The 19686-nt window shown below is 24.5% G+C and overlaps 1 protein-coding gene across 3 annotated transcripts in view; it reads left to right on the plus strand.

Moving 5' to 3' along the window:
• Positions 1-19686, plus strand: part of LOC129609300 (uncharacterized) — a 236994-nt gene that overhangs the window by 163584 nt on the left and 53724 nt on the right. For all 3 annotated transcript variants that reach the window (XM_055521242.1, XM_055521244.1, XM_055521243.1), the window contains exon 4: positions 8421-9816. In XM_055521242.1, coding sequence (XP_055377217.1) covers positions 8421-9816 — 1396 coding nt within the window. The remainder of the gene's footprint in view (positions 1-8420; positions 9817-19686) is intronic.

Raw genomic sequence — 19686 nt, forward strand, 5'->3', positions numbered from 1 at the left:
CAATAGCTGTCAAAAATTATGTATATGTACGTATATTCTTTTCATGTTTTATAGTACGAGAGAAAAATTTTCTCTCATAGCAAAATTACTCGAAAAACATATAATAACAATATAGATAAAAATAGTATAATTTGACAGATGAAGACAATAATTTAAAAATTAGTAGCTCTCGTTAATATCTTAATTATTGAATAAAAAAATATTGAGAATTTCAGTTGAATTTTCTAAAATACTTCAATTTCACCGATAACATAATTATAAAGTACATTGTAATTAATTTCTTTTTTCATAAAGTTAATAAAAATGTTAACTATAAAGTTTTGTTTAATTAAAAGAAAAAAAAAGATTATTTTTTTTATTTTTTTATTAAAATTTTAAGAAATTTTGATCTTTTTGATCTTGAAATTTTATTGCCCTCATCTCTAATTTGGCAAATAATTTTTCTGTTAACTCTACGTGATATTAAAAATAAGAAATTTTATTTATAAACAATGTATAAGTATGTAAATTTTGTACAGTTGTATGTATTTTTATACAAAAATTTACTAAATATAATTCATAGAATATTTTTTGTTTTAAGACACCATTGCTGTTGTTCATCATTGCTTTCTTTATTTTTTCTGAAATTTATTTAAATTAAATTGTTTCTTCTATTTTACTTTGTATATCTATTTCAATAATCTGTAATACAAACATGATATTATGTTATATATATGTGGTATATAAGGAATATGGTTTATATAAATTATTAGAATTTTACTATAAATAGAATTTTATATATTATATATTAGGAATATACACAATTTTTATTACGTATAAAAAGTATTTTACGCACGCTTTAACAATAGAATTATGAAATTTTATTGTCTCCAGCTGATAATCTAGAGAGATCACATTTTGATAAATTTTGTATAATATAATTTCTTTTCATAATATTAGAGCAATATTTTCGGTTTTCTATTATAATTATTTTGATAGACGTTGAAAATAGGCTTTAAATAGGTGCTTAGCTTAAGAACAATTTCAAGCGCGCAATTGTAATTAGACCTGACTTACATGCACTTAATGACCATTTTGATATTTAGTGCACGAAACATTCAAACCCGAAAGCTTCAAAAGTAATTGATATCACGTCGATTAGTCTTTTTTGTTGTTATTGAATGGCAATTTTAATATTCAAAACCATTTCGAAAACTGAGCTTCATTCTTTGTGCGAATACATATTTTAATTTGTAAAACTCGAAAATATGAAATTTTTTTGAAAAAGCTGTTTATATTTTATATTGTTATAATATAGTATAACAAACGCTGAAATATTTTGTTATATTTTAATAAAACTTTGTAGCTAATAGTTTTCCTCATGAGAATCTCGTTATACACCACACGGGTAAAAATTAATTAAAAAACTTTAATTCCAATCATTTAACATTTATTTTTCAAATATACAAAACATATTACCCTATACCCCTTTATCAGTTACTGCTTGGAAGGCAATGTTAAAATTACAGTACTTGGAGGCGTTGTATGAAAACTAAAATTGAAAAGCATTACAATTGAGAACGACATTCCCTACTAAGTAGCACAAATTGTTTGCAATTTTTCATATATGCACACTGATAAGATTTCAAATATAGATTATCAACGTCTTATTGATGAATCATTAGTTTATAAATTAATTTTCTATAAATATTGCTAAGACTAAAGTATGTATAGTCTATCAATATCTAGTTTTGCAGAACAATTTTCTTTTCTAGATTTTTTTTATATTTAATAGTACAAAATGTATACAAGTCCTCAAAATAAGTGGGCATATTGATTTTTATCGACTGCATTGAATACAATTTAAGGGAGGTATTGTGATGCCGCTAAATTTTAATATTAATTAACCCATTTTTTTTCATGCCAATAAAATATCTGTGCATCTTTCTGTTTGTGTAAATCAGATGACACTAATTGTCAAATTTATCACTGGTCAAATTTACATCTTCAATCATATCTTTAAAACTAATTAACGAAATTCTTGAAATTTAATACTTGAGTTCTATTTGTTAACGAAACTAAATGACTAAACTTCTCGGCTATACCCGAAACTAAATCGCGAATCTCTATACTAAGGACGTAATTGATATTTTTGAAAGTAAGCTAAATAATATGGGCTATTAAATTTCCCAAAAAATTGAAATAAGTGGAAAAGGAATATTTTTATAATCTTGTCCAACACTTTTGTTTTCAAACCGTTACTATTTAATGTTACTGTTTGTAATTTTTAGAAAATAAGCTATATGATCGATTATGTTCTGATCCCATCAAAATTTTTCTTCTTATATAGGTTTAGAAACGTCATTAATTTAGCAATTTATTCAAAATTTTCATTTACGATAGCAACTATTTTTATGAATAAACTAAAATACATTTTTATTTTTTTTGTCGGCCAAATAATTTTTCACTTTCGTAAAAGAGAAAACATACATATCAGTTCTTGCATATGTACATATTCATATGTAAATACTTTTATATACATACTTAAGATATTAGAATATAAGAACGATGATGAAATTAATTTTAACACAAAAATTAAAAAAAAAAAAAATTAATTGTATAAAAATCTATAAATACAAAAATAGCATGTGCACATGTGATCTATACATACGAAAATTTTATTGTGAACTTATAATATAAGCACCACATAGATTTAATACATACATACTTATGCATATGTCACACATACGTATATATGTTTATTTAATTATATTTATTTTACATGTGTTCCATATAGATGATGCATTCATTCAGTCATTCATTTAAATTAGAAAATTAAAAAAAAATTATAAACATTTCATTAATGTTTGAAATACAAAAAAAAAAAATAGTGAAGAAATTTCAATAGAATTAAAATAGAAAAAAACACATACATATACATGAATTTAAAATAACAAAAACAGAAACTAAAAATAAAAATGTTAATCAGACAATATTAAAAAAATTGTGCCAGATATTCTCACTTTTCCAATCGTACATACTTAAATAAATTTTTAGTGTTAAAAACATAGTGCTTTTTTTTTTTGGAAACATTTATTCACAATAATTTTAAATTTTCTATTAAAATTTTCCAATTTTTTTTTTTCATTGTATTTGTTTACAAATTGTAATTTAAATGCTAAATATATTTTACAAAATATATGCAGTGCATTCGTAATTGTGTGTATTTAAAATTAATCAAAATAAGAAAAAAATTATTTTCTGCTCCTATAGTGTTTTTATAATCGGAAACGTGTAGGCCTAAAACAAAAATAAAATATAAATTTTTTTAATATGAATTAAAAATTTATTATGTGCTTATATTTTTCTAAATTATACACATATTAATGTACAAACACATACACATTTGCAATATTTCTTATGAAAATATAAATTTTATGAATAAATAATAAAAAAAAATATAGAAAAAAATATGAGAAGTGAAATGGAAAAATTGAATTGTTTTATAGTTTTAAAATAAATTTTTATTTTATTTTAATTTACAAAATAAGAAAAGAGAGAAGAAAACAAACAAAAAAATAATTTTTTTGTCGATTTTTTCAAGGATTAATTTATTATGTGTTTAAGGATACGAAGATTTATTTCATGCCGAGGTTTGTATTTTCTAATTAAAATGCATATTTTTTTTTCTAAAGTACTTTCACAGTATTAAAAAATCTAATATTAATTCTATACATACATAATTACAGTAGAATCCAGTTAATATCACATCGTAAAATGCTCAGAACTTAGGAGTTGTGAAAATAAACAAAAATTTCGTTTAATATCAAACCCTAAGAAAGTAGACGAGGTTTTTTTGGAATTTCCCATATTTTGTAAAAATAAATGGAGTTAAAATAGCTTTTCCAATTAAGTACATATTGAATATTTGGCTGAAAAGAACTATAATAGTAACTGCTTTAACGCGGTTTTTGTATTGTTATTGTAAACAACATAAATTCAGTCAACCAGTTGACAATAAATTTAATTTGACATAAATTAATTAAAATTGATATTACATGAAAAAAAATAATACAAAATGAAATTATGAAATTCCATCTATTGGTTAAAATTGTTAATTTGTATTTGGGGTACAATTTTTAGTTAATATGTAAAGCGACATATGTATGTACTTCAAATGAAGTTAAACATTTCCAAAAAAAAGAGAATCGATGATTTTAAAAGAGTTTTGATAATGGTTGCCGTTATTCGATTACAAATATATGTAATTTTATATATAGAAATTTTTATGTCATGACGTTTATTTGAAAATAATCGGGTTATGAGTTGTGATGCTATGTGATGTTATTTAACGCGGATTTTACTGTATTTTCAAACTTAAATGTTTGAAAATTCAAACAAAAATTAATTTAAAATAATATAAATAAAAACATTTGACAGTAAAAATATTAAAATTTCGAATTTTTCTTTTTTCAAATTTTGACGTCTTTATAAATAAAAATAATCGGATAATTAAAATGTCATAATATATTTTAATTTTTTCTTCACGTTTATTAAAATAAAATAAAAAAAAATTAATTTATTAATAAAATATTTTTTTATTAAAGTGTCTTAAAAATTTAATATGAGCGGCAAATTGATGACGTATCAATATGAAGTGTTGTTATGTTGTCTAGTGTTAGCAAAAATAAAAAAAAAATAGTTCATTTGTTTATTCTATATTTGTATGTATATGAAAGTGATTTTGATTGAATTAGAATCAATATAAATCAAGTAGGATCACACTAATGGTTTCTAGAGAAGAACTTTTTCCTTGAAGAACTGAAAATACTACAAAACATCTACTAGATATTTAATTTATTTACATACCAAAATATAACAATTAACTGCATATTACCGCATAATTTTGTAACATTAAGGATAAGCAAAAGTAAAAAAAATTTTAAAGAAAAGTTGATGTGGTGGTTGAATTACACAGCTAAATTATAGTGAGTTAAGATAATGTCACTTTTTCATGACATGACATGAAAGTGAAAAAATTATCTTCCATCGAAGTAAAGTTATTAGCATTTTATTTATTATTTAAAATTAGCTAATATTAGATTCCCAAAAATAGCCGTCTGTGGTAAAAAAAAAAATGTTATCACAAATTTGAGAAAAAAAAGGATTTTGGATAACGATTAATTTCAACAACTATTTTGTTATTGTAATGTTCAATCCTACTGCTTCAGAATAGGACAATCATGTCGTTACCTTTTTGAATTTGCGTAATTTAAAATAGTAATTTTTAGGCAATTTTAGGGTAACAGCTTTAGGAGAGATAGGTATAGGTAAACATTTTTATAAGAAATAAGTTTATGTATTAAAAATTAATTTTTTATATAAAATTTAAGCTTTCTTTCCAAAAGGTGTAGAAGTTTTATAAACAGACAAATTGACAGACAGACAGAGTGAAATTGGGGTGATTTTGAAAATAAAGATGAACTTTTGTCAAATTGCATCATTATTATTTAGTCCCCAATGTACAAAGAAGTGTCTGTTATTTAAGTATTTAAGGTTTCTTTGTTCAAGAAGAAAATTTTTTTTCGCAATCTAATTGAAAAAATTACAGAATATTCACTTTATATCAAATTTAATTGTGAAAGTGAGTATTTTGGCAGTAATTCTGAGAATCATATTTTTTAATTTTAACTCGTGATATTTTTTAAGTCAACCAGTTAGACGAGGTTGGAAAAGAAAACCCATTTTTCCCATAAATATAAAAGAAAATATGAAAAATTCAATTATTTTGTTTTAAAAGTTGCGGAATTTATTCAATATTACAAATTTTTTTTAGATAATAAAAGAGGAACGTCATATAACGATAAATTTAATTAAATTTGCAAAGTTAATTGAAAAACTTAGAACATCGCTACCAAATTAATTTTAATTTAATTCATTTAAAGTCTTCAATTTTAATTGTACCAATTGCCAATTCTCAATTCTTGAACCATCAGTTTACAATATTTTCAAGAGTATTACTTAAGTTTTACTTCACAAATCTCATTTTTTCATTACACACATACATAGTTATTAAAATTAAATGAGTATATTGCAATTCAAAAAAAAAAACAACTAAACAAAACATTAATCACTTATTTTAAAATATTTTTAATTTACAGACTAAATTTTCAAAAACCTACAGCAGAGAAAATAGTAATATTTTTTTTTTTCTTTTTATAAAAAAAAAAATTGAAAAGTTTGTCAACTACGCAAATTTTTCTTTTTAATTCAAATAAATGAAAATTTGTTATCAAAAAACATTTTATGATTTATGTTTCCTAAAAATTTCAAAAAAAAAAAGAATGTCTGGATGTTACAAATTTCTAAATTTCAAAATTTATATTATTCTTTTTAAAAATAAAATATATATGTAGATACATACACACATACATACAAAATAAATTTTTTGGCTTTTCCAATTGATCTACAAAGCAAACACCACATTTGTTTAATAAGTAAAATACTTACACCTTTGACCGTCTATAAGCTTATAAATGTTTCGAAAATTTTCAAAAAAATGTCTTTGACCTCTTTTTCCAAAAAAAAAAAAAAAAATTCCATATACTAAATTCTATATGACTGCGAATGGCTCTAAAAAAAAGAGTCACCGTAATGACGTCGTTTAGAATTTTTAGTAAAACAAAAAGAAAACGAAAACACTTCAAAAGACGGACAAAAAAATTCTTGGTCTCGTAAGTTTAATTTTTTTTGGAAAATTTTCAAAAATAATTTTTATTGGAACAATTTTTTTTTTATGAGTACTTTGTTACAAAAATATCGTGATTGATCCAAAAATTTTGAAGAAAGAAAATTAAAAGATTTTTAAATAATATTTTTAGTTCTAGAAATAAGGAGCTGTTTGTCATTTAGTCAAGACACGAAATGTATTCGTTACATTATGCTTTCAAAAATCTAAATAACCAAAATTATTTTTTAAAACACTGCACTAAGCAAAAAATACAGCCAGTCCTTTCATATGATTTTTAATTATTTGAGTTAATTGTATAAGTGTAACCAATATCAGATTTTCAATTATTTAATCGCTAGAACTCAAATATGAGCATAGTGTAGAACTAAACTATTATAATGACAAAGGACTTAAAAAAATTAACTGAATTGATTAAGTAATCGAAATAATGCCATCATAATTCTAATGTCATTATTTTTATTAGATAAGCAAATATTTATAATTAATATTTTCAAATTTAAAGAAGGTCTCACTTTTTTTCCTTTTTCACTCTTAGTGAGGAGTATAGGGCTAGTGCATGGTATCATAGGTAAACTTGCCCTACTTTCATTGAGTCACAGAGTTTTAACTTATGACTCAACGAAACGAGAAGGGTTTATTAATTCCTCAAAATATATTCAAGATTCCTTTTCAGCAATATTAATAAATATCGCCTAAATTCCTGATTATTCAAATATTGAACATCTTCAATTGAGAATAAATTTTCATACTGTAACATATTTATAAATTGTTTAAGTGTTTCTTCTAATAACGAATATGAATCTGGTGTTAAATCGCCAAGAATCTCTAAATTTATAATTTCTATTAAATAGTAAGCTAGTTTTTCTTCTTCATCAGTAAAATTTACATTATTATAATTGAATTCAGGTGAAATTATTTCAGAATTAACACGTTCAAATATTTGTTTTATATTATTGCTTGTCTGAGCTTTTAAATTTTCCACAGAACTACTTTGAGGAATGACATCACTGCAGTTGGATTCGTGAATTTCTAGAAAACATTCTTGAGAAATTTCAAATTCTTTTCCAGATTTTTCATTTTTTATATATTTTATTTCTGATATTGTGGGTGATGGTAAATTCTTATTTGTGGAATTAGATGGTGAAATTGACATCAATTTAATTGGTTGATCTATTGGAAATTCTAAAAATGGTTCTTCAAGTTTACCAAATTTATAACATTTTATTAATTTTTTTAAATAAGCATTGCGTAAATATTTATCCTTAATATTTGTACATTTCTCACTGCATAATTTTTTTAACCATATCTGTGCTAAAATTTCAATTTCTGGTTGATTTTTAAAGGCTGTTATAAAATTACGTGCACAATTCAAAATATACAAGAGTTCACGATCTAAACGAATATCAGTGTCGATTTCACGCATCATTGAAATAATTTTGGAAATATTGGATAACATTTAAAATTGCCAATTTGTTTTTCGTTTGTAGTGTTTTCGTGTGCGACGAAATCAATTTTAATTTATTAAATGTCTGCCTATATTTTCTCGTATTTTAATTGTTTTGACAAATAAAGAAAAGTTTCTTTAAAAATGGAAAAATTTTTACTAGAAGAATTAATATTATTTTATAATATTATTAATCATTACAAAAGAATAACATATTTAATTTATTTTTTTTTGTTATAATTTCAGGTCGAACACCAAAGACATCTACATCATCATCACCAGAGAAGAACGACAATGATAATTCAAGTCAATACGCATCAATTCATCCAAAATCAGTTACCAAAAAAACAAGTATTTCAGTGAATATTCCAGCAGCTGGTTTAGGTTCAAGACCAGCTAGTACAATTAGTTCAGTTAGTACATCTGATGAAGGTGGTTTTAATGAACCATCACCAGAAATTAAAGCAAAATTAAAACCAGCATATATATATGATACACCAGCACAAACAGTTCCATCTCCACCACAAAGAAGTCCATCAAAAGAATTTAAAATTGGTTCATCACAACAATCACAGGATAACATCACATATTTACAACAGCAACAACAGGAAAAAGAACAACAAAAAAATCTAGATATAGATGATGAACAGAAAACAAGTTTAACATATGCTGATGTTGGTTTTCGTTTAAATCCAGATGGTAGTGAAAGTAAACCAAGTTATGGTGAATCAGAACTTTATCATACAGCTACAGATATACCAAAAACACAATTTCATTCCAATGTATTCGAATGTAATAAATCATCAGTTGTTTATGCATCAATAAAACCAGAAATTCCTCCACCATCAGATTTATTTTTTGATAAAAAATCTAATGATAATAGTCATAGAATTCCGACAACAACAACAACAGCAACAACAGTAGCAACAAATAATTATAATAATAATATAAATAATAATAATAACAACAATAACAATAATAGTAATTTTAATTCAAGCACAAATGATACAATTTATAACAACAGTGAAAGAAAATTAATGTCACCAACAAAAGTTATTGAAAATCAACATAATCATCATAATAATCATCAACATAGCCAACAAAATTTACAACAGAATAATTTTAATGAAAACGAATTACCAAATAGTCCAAAATGGAATGATGATTCAATAACATCAAAATATTCAAATAGTAATAATTATAGAATAAATACAACATCATCATCATCATCATCAATGTCACCATCATCAACAGTAACAACAACAACAATAAATACAACTGCAAATGTAGTAGCAGCAACAACAGCAGTAATAACAGCAACAAAAGTTCCTTTGAATACTGAAGAAAATTATGATCATAATGATCATAAGAATGATGAAGATTATAAAAATAATTATGACGATGATGATGTCGATGATCTCGATGATTTAGAATTTCATAGATATTCAGATCAATGTCCAACATTACCGTTACGTCCACCACCACTGCCAATTGGTCCACCATTAGATGTTAAAGGTATTGATGATGTACAATTTGCAGATGCAAGTGATGGTGAAAATGATGATGATGTAAATGAAAGAGAACAAAATAGTTTACCAGATGCGATGACAGCCGATGAAGCTGAAAGATTGTTGAGCTCAAGGTGAATATTTTCTTTATTTGCTTATATTTTGTTGATATTACATAAATTTTGTTTTTGTAATTTGTTTTTGTGTGTGTGCATGTGTTAATTGTAAAAATCGCTCTTTTATTTATATCTTCTTTTTTTAATATTTACAAAAATATTAATAGAATTTGGAACTTAGTGAATTTAGAATAAACAACATCAAATTTGAATCAGTGAGTCTTTGCTTGCAATCTAATGAAAATTTGATGTGTAAGTGTGCATGTTTGACGTGTAAGCTCTTGTAAGCAACGTATGTGGCAAATTTTGACTTTAGATTGTGTGCATCATAGAGAAATTTGAATGCTATCAAATTATGATTAAGGGCGTTTTATTATTATATGAGTAACAAGAACGATTTTCGGTAATTGTTGTTAAATAAATTTTCTTGTAATTTTAAAGAGCAAATAAATACTAATAACTATACTGAAATTTTTCCAATGTTGCTCTTTCTCTCTTTTCTTTCTTTATGTCCATACCTAACAAATATAATGATGTCATGGAAGTGTTATACAATTTTATCTCATTGATTATTTTCTTAATTTGTTTTTATGTTATTCTTGTATACTTGACCTTTAAAAAGTTTTCTTAAACGCATCACAAGTGCTATAGTAGAAATAATACAGAAATTCAAAAGATGTTCATTCGTGTATCTTAAAAATGATATTAAACTAGATTTTATGAGGATAAGAAAATGTTATGCCTAAAAGTATTTAAACAGATCGAGGATCTTATGAAAATAAAGAAGAAATGAAAATTGTAATGGATTGTATGCGAGCCATTCTCTACTCAAGAAAACTTAATTTTTTATCACGCATTTTTAAACACGTTACTCCATAAGCTACTCCATATTAATATTTTGCGTATCATAATTTGAAATATTAATATTTTGTTTTCATAAAAACCACATTATTTTTTATAATTTTTTGTATTTTCTTTAATATACAGAGTGTTTTCTATTGCTGTTGTGCAGAAAATTATGAATGGTAAGACTTTTGTATGCTATTCAACCGGTTTCGAGTTACGAGAATTTAAAATTAATCTTGTCTGTTCCTTAACGTTAAAGTTACGTTACCTGTAAAATTAGGATTTTTTTAAAATGAAATTTGAAAGGTCAAACTTTTCGAACTTTAAACTTTGTGATTTCGATATTTGAAAACATCTTATCTCAAGTCTTATCTAATTTTGGCATATTTAATTATACGTTTATTTGACATGGAAGTTAGCCTAAAATATCAGAAAGTAAAAAAATTAATTGAATTTGTATTAATACCCTAGTATCTCAAAACCTGTTGATCTGTCAACATTGGCTCCATGCGAAAGTTTTACCTTCTGAAAATTTTACCCTCTAACAGCTAAGATGCATATACAATAGAACTTCTATGTCAAACCCTGTAAAAGTCAGAAAAGATAGATATGTCGAGTTAGGGGAACTAAACTATAAAAATTTCCAAGTGCCAAGTAAATAGAAATATGTTTTTCGATTTAAAGAAAAATATCGTCTTATAGATAATACGGGATAGAGAAATTTGACTGTAGTAGTGTCTTTAGAAAACGGACACCCTATATATAGTAATAAAAAAAGCTAACCAATTAAATTAAGTGAAGGTGTGATTTTAGAATTTTATTCTGAAAAAATTGATTTTAAATACGAATTTAAAATTGAATCCCACGAAACTTTGATTTGCGTTGTAATCGACTAGTTTCTTCAGTTAAATAACTTAATAATTATTTTATTAGTGTCGGAACATTTTATGCAAATAGAATAATTAGAGAATTTTTAATTTGTAAAAAACTGTTCGATTTAAACCCGGCCATATTCCAGAATACTACTATAAAACAGTTTTTGCTTTGTCTGACCTTGTCAGTTTTCAATGAGTTCAATATTGTTCTCTCTCTCAGAAAACTGCAGGTCCTTGTAGTTTTCTGAAGCAACGAATGATGAATTGGCGTTAGAATCTGTAACTTATTGCTAAGGCACTTGCTTGTAACCAGATGGAACGTACCAAATTCAGTATTATTTCTTTAACTCTTTACCAACTAAAATTTTGGTTATTTTCATCTTACGGTATTCGCGGCAACCTAAACTATAACATAACTTACTTACCAAAATTAATTCGATTTCATTTCTTTTGGAATTTGTTACAAAGTACCAAATTTATTATTCGAGTTTTGGAATAATTCCACATTAAATTTCTGAATATAAAACCGAAATTATTGTTTTTTATTTTTTGTTAAATTTTATTGCGTCGCATTTTTCAAGTTTATTGTTCAAGTAGAATGTGAGAGAAAATAAAAACAAATTTTTTTTTTATTGGATGGAATGAATAAGAAAATGAAGGTTAAGGATGTTGTGGATGATAACTATGATTTATTGATCATTATTATCCTCTAAACAGTTATTTTATTTCATTTTTTTTTTTTTCGAAAAAGATTTTATCCATTTCATTTGGCAATAATTTATTTAGATTATAATAAAGAAAGAGAATATTTTTTTTTTTGTATATTCTCTGTTAAAATAAAAATTCACTTCTAATTTTCAGTTTATTTTTCATGTTTGTATTATAATAATATGCATATGTATATGAATGTGTATTGATGCATATTTAAATGTAGCCTTGACCCGTTTCTTAACGATAATAAGTTTTGTCGGAATATAATAAAAATGGTATATAGAGAGACAAATTTATGGTTATTGCTTTGTTATATAAGAGAAATATTTACATATATTTTTTTTTCATACAAATTATAATAAACAAGGTATTCAGCGCCATACAGTGACAGTGATTTTCAATTTTGACAGTAAATTTTTATTCTTTAATTAATATTTTATATTTTGATTGCGTACGACATAAATGAACATTGCGTATGACATATTGAACAAAAATATCCATGCAGTTTGGCATTCGCTGCAAAAAACCGTAATATATTGTTTACAATAAGGAAAACATTAGAGGTCATGTGAAAATTAAGCTATACTTTTCAACAGATTTTAAATTGAGATTGCCATTTTAAAATTTTACAAACATCAAATATTGCAATATCAAATATATTGCGCCATTATCAAATATTATGCATTACTGTATTCCAAATTTTTCAATATTCATAAAATTTCAAAATTTTTCTCAAATTTCTGTCATTTTAATACTATTAGTTTTCAAACTTTCGCTTTCAATTTTGATCAATTTTTCAATGATAACTAATTGACGTTTTCGATATTAGGTAATTTGATAATAATATTGTAGGAGTTGATGTCAAAAATGTTTTTGTCTAATATTTAATATTTATTAATTTTTATTCATTTCTATTAAACAATTAAAGATTTTATCATTTATGTCAGCTTTACATTTTGTTTTGTATCGTCATATCAACGTAAACGTCATTTCAATGCGATATTTGACACTTAGCTTTTGTTTATTCTTGTCATTAAGTATTTATGATTAAGAACGTGTAGTTTTATATTACAGTGTTTGATGTGAATTTCACTAAGAAAGTTATTTACCCTTTAACATCCACTGGTACTTAATAAAAATACGAAACTATATTTAAGTAAATTTTCTAAGTATATCAAATATTCATCAATATTTTTCTATAATTTTAGTTCAGTCTTCACACGCATATCTTACTTAATGTTCTATATTCCAATACAAGCTCAATATTAATTTTCTTGTATATTTTTTTTTCCATATTTACAAGGATATTTCATGTTTACAATATTTTTATTTTGAGAAAAAAAAATATATGTATAATTTTAATACGATTTTGCATGTTTTGATGTTTTATTTATTAAACAACATTGAAGCTATTTTACATGTATAAATTGGAATTTCTAAGAAAAATTAAGGGAGAAAAAAATATGTTATTCGAGGAAAATGTTTCATCTTTGTTTTTTCAAAAATATTATATGCTTGTTGTTTAATACGTAATTTAATATTTTATAAAAAAGAGAGAGAAAAAAAAATATTAAAATTCTTGGTTCTTTTTCAATTCAATAAATTTCTCAAATAGGATTTTTGGGCCCTTTTTCTATCTATTGAACTTAAAATAAAAAAAAATCTCATTAATATTATTAAAACGATTGAATTATTAATTAATTAGAATTAATTAGAATTAATTACAATTCTCTCTCCTCTAAGATGTTTTAGAAAATGTAGTGGTAAAAAATTTTCCCCATTTTATTGAATTCCTTAATTCAATTTAATTTATTTTCTCATATTGAAAATATTTGAGTTAAAGGTTTAATTTATATATAGATAAATTATTCAGCACCCACAAAAAAAAAGTTGAGAAGTCTATTCAAACCAATCCGAACCAAAGTCGATTAATAATTTGAAACTAAATCCTTAAAAATCTTATTTAATTTTTGAATTTTTTAGGATCTGATAACTAAAATAATTTGCCTAGAAATTATGCGCCTGTTATTATTATGTTTTTGTCACTTTTTAAATTAATAATCTTCTTTCTATTTTAATGTAACAATATCTCTGATGAATATTTAATAAAATTTGTTATAGAACAAAATTTAATGTAATACGTTTTTTATGAAATCTTGAACGAGCTCTTGAGGAAATGAAATTTCAAATTTTATACCTATAACAAGTTTTTATAAGCTCAATCTATCTTGGAAAACTGCTGTTATATAAAAACTATTTCTTTCAAAAATTCAATATTTAATTTCTGTAGACGAACATTTAAGAATTACACAGCTCTTTTGTTTCTGTACTACAATGGTATGAAATTCGAACGATTTCTGATATATTGCTAAAATTTTAAGTCATATTTGTTAAGCTTGAAACCACAAATAAACACTATTTTTGAAATATAACTCAAGTAGAATAAATTTCTTTAAAATATGGATCATAAAATTTTGGCTTATAATTTGAATATTCCTGATTTATATTAAAAACATTTTTACTAGTACATCTTATTTGGATGTCTTTATAGTAAAAAGCAAAGTAACAACTGTAATGGTTATAAAAGTAGCATCTATGCGTACTGTAACTGCCCCAGAGTTTGTTTATATCAACGCTATTTTGATTTCTTATATAAAATATAAAAATCAAATAAAATGCATATAATGTATAAGTAGATGAAATAATTTTAAATATTCACTAGTTACGAATTAAGATAAAAATTTCCTATTTTCGTTTTGTATTTCTGTGGACCTCAGGGAAAATTTACCGAATTAAGTTATTAAAAATTAGAAAATTTTATAATATAGCAATTCTTCTTAGTCAAATATTTAATTTAGTAAAATTTAATTGAATTCGAACAGTTTTTAAAAACTATCCCTGAAAAATCTCAAATCATATACGAGTACATATTCTTTGCAAAAACCTTTTATTAAAATCGAAATACTTGGAGTGAATTGAGATCCTGCAGAGGCAGTCTGTATCCAAGTTGTGTTAAAATAGGTTAACGAAGTGTAGTTGGTATTATTTTCGAAAATATCTTTTTAAATTTATGAAATTTGATTTACTCAAACCTACACAAATTTTGACTTAGACACTTTCTTGTCTGATGTATGTAGGTGCGTTCATTCTAGTGTTTTTCTTTAGAATCTTTTTAATAAATTTGTTTTAAATTTAAAATAAACTAAATTTTAAATTTAAACTAGACTTGTTTTTTATTTCAATTTACTTTGTTTTTGTTGTTGTATTTTATTATGAAACGCAAATTTCCATTTAAGTAAAACGGTATAGCAATTTTGAATTTTTTTTTTATTTCTCTTCGAAAAAAAAAATTCCGAAAGCATTAAAATTCTATACTGTTGTCCTTCATTTTAAATTATGCATGAAGGCAAAAGTATAAACATTTTTGTGTATTTTTTTTTCGTTTTCTTGGTCTCTATTGAAATCCTAAAGGAGTAGAAAATTATTTTCTATATTACGTGTTTATATATATATATACTTGTTCCTCCTGCCTTTTTTCTTGGTATTTCATGAGAAAAACGAAACGAAACGAAAAAATGAGGCATCTAATGGAACTATTCTTCTCATTAATTTTTATTTAAATCTAATGAGATTTGCTGCCCAGAATTCATAAAAAGGAAAAAAAAAGCGTAATTTTCTAATTTATTGCTTTAGGGGGTCATCTATATCCAGTGTCCTGTCGTAGTACACATTAATGTATAGTTACTATATTTTACCATTTAACTTTATATAATATGCCCTAAAAAAACTCTAATTAAATAAAAATTTCGGTTAGCTATGAAATGTAGATTTTTTTTCATTCATCTGTTTTAAAAGGTCACATGGATAGCAAGGGATTCATGATTGTATGCTTTAGGCTCTTCGTGTCTATAGTAGGAGAAATCATCTAAAATGGAAATATTTTCAAATTAAAATTTTTTTAGACTTCTTTTGGAAGGTGTGCATATAAATATAATCGTTGATTTAATGAATAATTAGGAATTACGAATTAGTTTTTTTTTATAATTTGAAAAAGTTTCTTCTGTAGAAGACTACAGGATAATTGAAAATTATTCCAAAAGCTAAATAGGAAAATATTTATGATTATATAATTTTGTCTTCCAATTTTTTTTATTTTTTAGATATTGTCCCCGACATTTAAGAAATAATAGTGAGAAGGTAAAATTGAATTGAAAAACTTTTTAATAAATTAGAAAAAATTTATAAATTGGAATAAAATCAATGGTTTTTAAAGTAGCACATTTCATTTAAAAAATATTCACGTGGTTTAAAAAACTCTATGAAAAAAAAAACATTTTATTTGCTTTATTTTCTTAACAATTAAATAAGATATTATTACATAAATTTAGGATGACATTATTAATAAAGCGAAGAAACACTAAATTTGATGGCAACTAAAGGTATTTGACTTAGTTATAGGTCAAGTTGAACAACTAACTTTCGTGATAGGAAGACATTTCTTATGCTTGCTCTCTTCTTTCACAGATAGTTGGAAAAATTTAGTATATCGGAGAAAAAATTAGAGGCGATTATTATTAGTAAGCGAAAGAAATTGTTTGGAAATCTTTTGTTTTAACAAAATAAATAATCTATTAATGTCAGCAAACTGTCAAAATTTCAAACTTCTTTAATTTATCGCCTAATAAAAAAATTTATGTTAGAAGCATTGAAAAATAAATAAACTGGTCTCAATTAATTCCAACGGCTATTTTGTGCAAGTAATATTTGCCCTTATTATTTTGTGAAAGAAGAAGGAAACCGCTTTCTTTCCACGTTATTATTGATTCTACGCAATAAGTTACAAGAAATTTCTATTAGGAAGAGTTTTAATAAAGATTGAAAAGTTTTTCTAGAGAAATATGCTTTCCAGAAGCATTCATATTGGTATGAAATTAAAGTGTTCTGTGTTGAAGGGGAGTAGAAATTTTGTAAAAAGACGCACAAGCGGATAGACGAATGTCTGTTTCATTCTGAAGTAAAACTATTTCTATCTTTATTGAAAATTTTTCTAAATTTTTACTTTCTCTTTTGAAAAGGAAGCTTTTGGCACAAAGAATTTAATACTTAATGGTATAAACTTAAATGTCTTATACTTGAATATTAAAAGATTTAAATTGATAAAGATTATCTCTAATTGCAACAACTTAAAAAGTGGGAGAAAAAGTAAACAGTTTCTATAGGAGGACTAGTATAATTTCCTGTTTGCTTTAAAAAAAAAACCTTTTTTTCTTACCAGATTTGTTCTCATACAAACTATCGACATTATAGGGTGTCGTCTCATAGCAATAATTTTAGATTTTACATTAAGGAATTCTTTGAAAAGTGAAAATTTGTAATGTGCTTGTGTCTGTTTATATGTATGTATCTATAGTATATTAAGATGGATTAGAAATGATATTAAATGTGGGAATTGCTGTGTATGGTGTAAAAGAAAATCGTTTTTCCTTTCTTAGTAAACATAGAATTTCAATTGACCTAATAGAGCTGAGTAGAAAATTTATTCAGTTTATTTATTTTTTGATTCTTGTTTTTTCTGTGTTTTTGCTTCTATGCGAGAGGAAATTTTTTGTTTTTGTATTTGCAAATAAGAATATTACAGTAACTTTAAAAAATATTAATGCAAAAATTAATGTTCAATGGTTCCTTATGAAGATTTTATATTATAACTGGATGCGAACTGCCATTCAGTGGTGAAATTTGGCAACTGATTATTGTTGCTTAATATTGCTCTCAACTCATTATTTTGTTATTTTATTTTAAATAGACTTATAATAGATCAATACTTGCACATTAGAAGCATACTTTGAAAAATCCATTTTGATAAAATGCTAAAATTGAAATATTTTTTTTCAATAATGAAGTTTATTTTTGATTAGACGGATATTTTAGGGGACTATAATTCTTACTGAGATAAATTGCCATCTTTCAAACATTTTTAAGTCATATTTAATACATATTGTCCAAATATTAATGTTTGTTGTGTATGAAAGTAGTCGTACTAGGGGCTTTTCTCAAAAGTGAAACTGTCGCGATTTTAACTGACTCCTTTTATATTTCATTTGAGCAAAATTGTGCGTGTGCGGAACACAGTTTCAAGAAATTTATTAACAAAAGAATTTCCTTACATCACTTTTTGTGATATGTTGTTTATTAAAATAGCAAAATAGTCAGATTCCAAGTTAAAAACTAAATTTTCCTTGGCCAAATGTTAAAATTTATTTAGAATACACTTATTTAAATGTCCGGAATCAAGCGAAATCTTCGACGCGAATTTAACCGCCAGCGATAAAATATCCTTAACCGGCAGTTTTTTTTTGATATAATTCGTTTCCATGTGTGTGTGGCATCATATACTGAATATTGAACACTTAATTTTGTCGTTCCGCTATTGTTCTGTGCAATAACGGGAATAATCCGCCATTGTCGTTCACCGCTTTGGTTCTGTTTTTACAATTGAAAGGTTAAATCAGGAAATCAAAGAAATTAAACTGTATTGCCCAAAATCATCTAAGTATTGTAAATTTCTTAAAATAAAATTTGTTTCAGTTGATCACAAAAATTAAATTTAAGATTTATCAATTCCACTTCAGGAATTAATATTTCGATAATTGTGCTCAATAATTAAACATTAAATATGAAAATTTTAAAAGTAACCAAATAATTTTAACCGGTACTGTTGTTTTTTTAACAAATTAAAATAGAAGAAAAAAACAGATGCTTTTTTATGACAGAAATGTTTGCATTTTTTTTTATATATCAAACTTTTTATATTCTTGTTTTGGCATTATTGCTAAACGTGTGAGTGTGCATGAAAATTGTATATGGTTTCATCTTCTGTTTATAAGTTGTCAATACAACCAAAGTGGTATATGGAATTTAAGATTAAACAAACAGGAAACGCTAAGCATTTATGGCATTTCTCTTCTTCTTTTCATTTTGAATAAAATTTTATGCTTAAAATTATTGTGGAAGAGAATGGAAAAAGGTAAAAAATGCAAAATGAGAACAAAAAAAAAAAAAAAAACCAAAAATTTTTTCTACAGATAATTTTTTCTTCTCTTTTATTTATCTGTTTTCAATAAAAGAAAAATTTGTTTAAAAAAAAGATCTAGAACACAGAGAAAAAAAAAACTAGAAAGAAAAGGGAAAAAAGTAAGATTAAATAAGAAAAAAAGAAAATGATTTTTTCCGGAAAAATTCCTTCTTCTATATACCTTTTACTTTGTAAATAATTGTAGGGAAAAGAAAAAAAGGAAAGGTGAAAAACTGATCTTTTTTTCTTTTGTTTGAAAATTCACTTCTTGCAATGCCATAAATTAAAATGATATGCGAGTTTTTCCAAATAAAATTAAACTAAAAGAATAAAACCAGTATGTGTTTTCCTTTTATACTTTGTTGATTAAAGAGTTTGGGGCTG

This window comes from Condylostylus longicornis, unplaced genomic scaffold (assembly GCF_029603195.1).
Source record: "Condylostylus longicornis isolate FDR11 unplaced genomic scaffold, ASM2960319v2 ptg000038l, whole genome shotgun sequence".
Lineage (NCBI taxonomy): Eukaryota > Metazoa > Arthropoda > Insecta > Diptera > Dolichopodidae > Condylostylus > Condylostylus longicornis.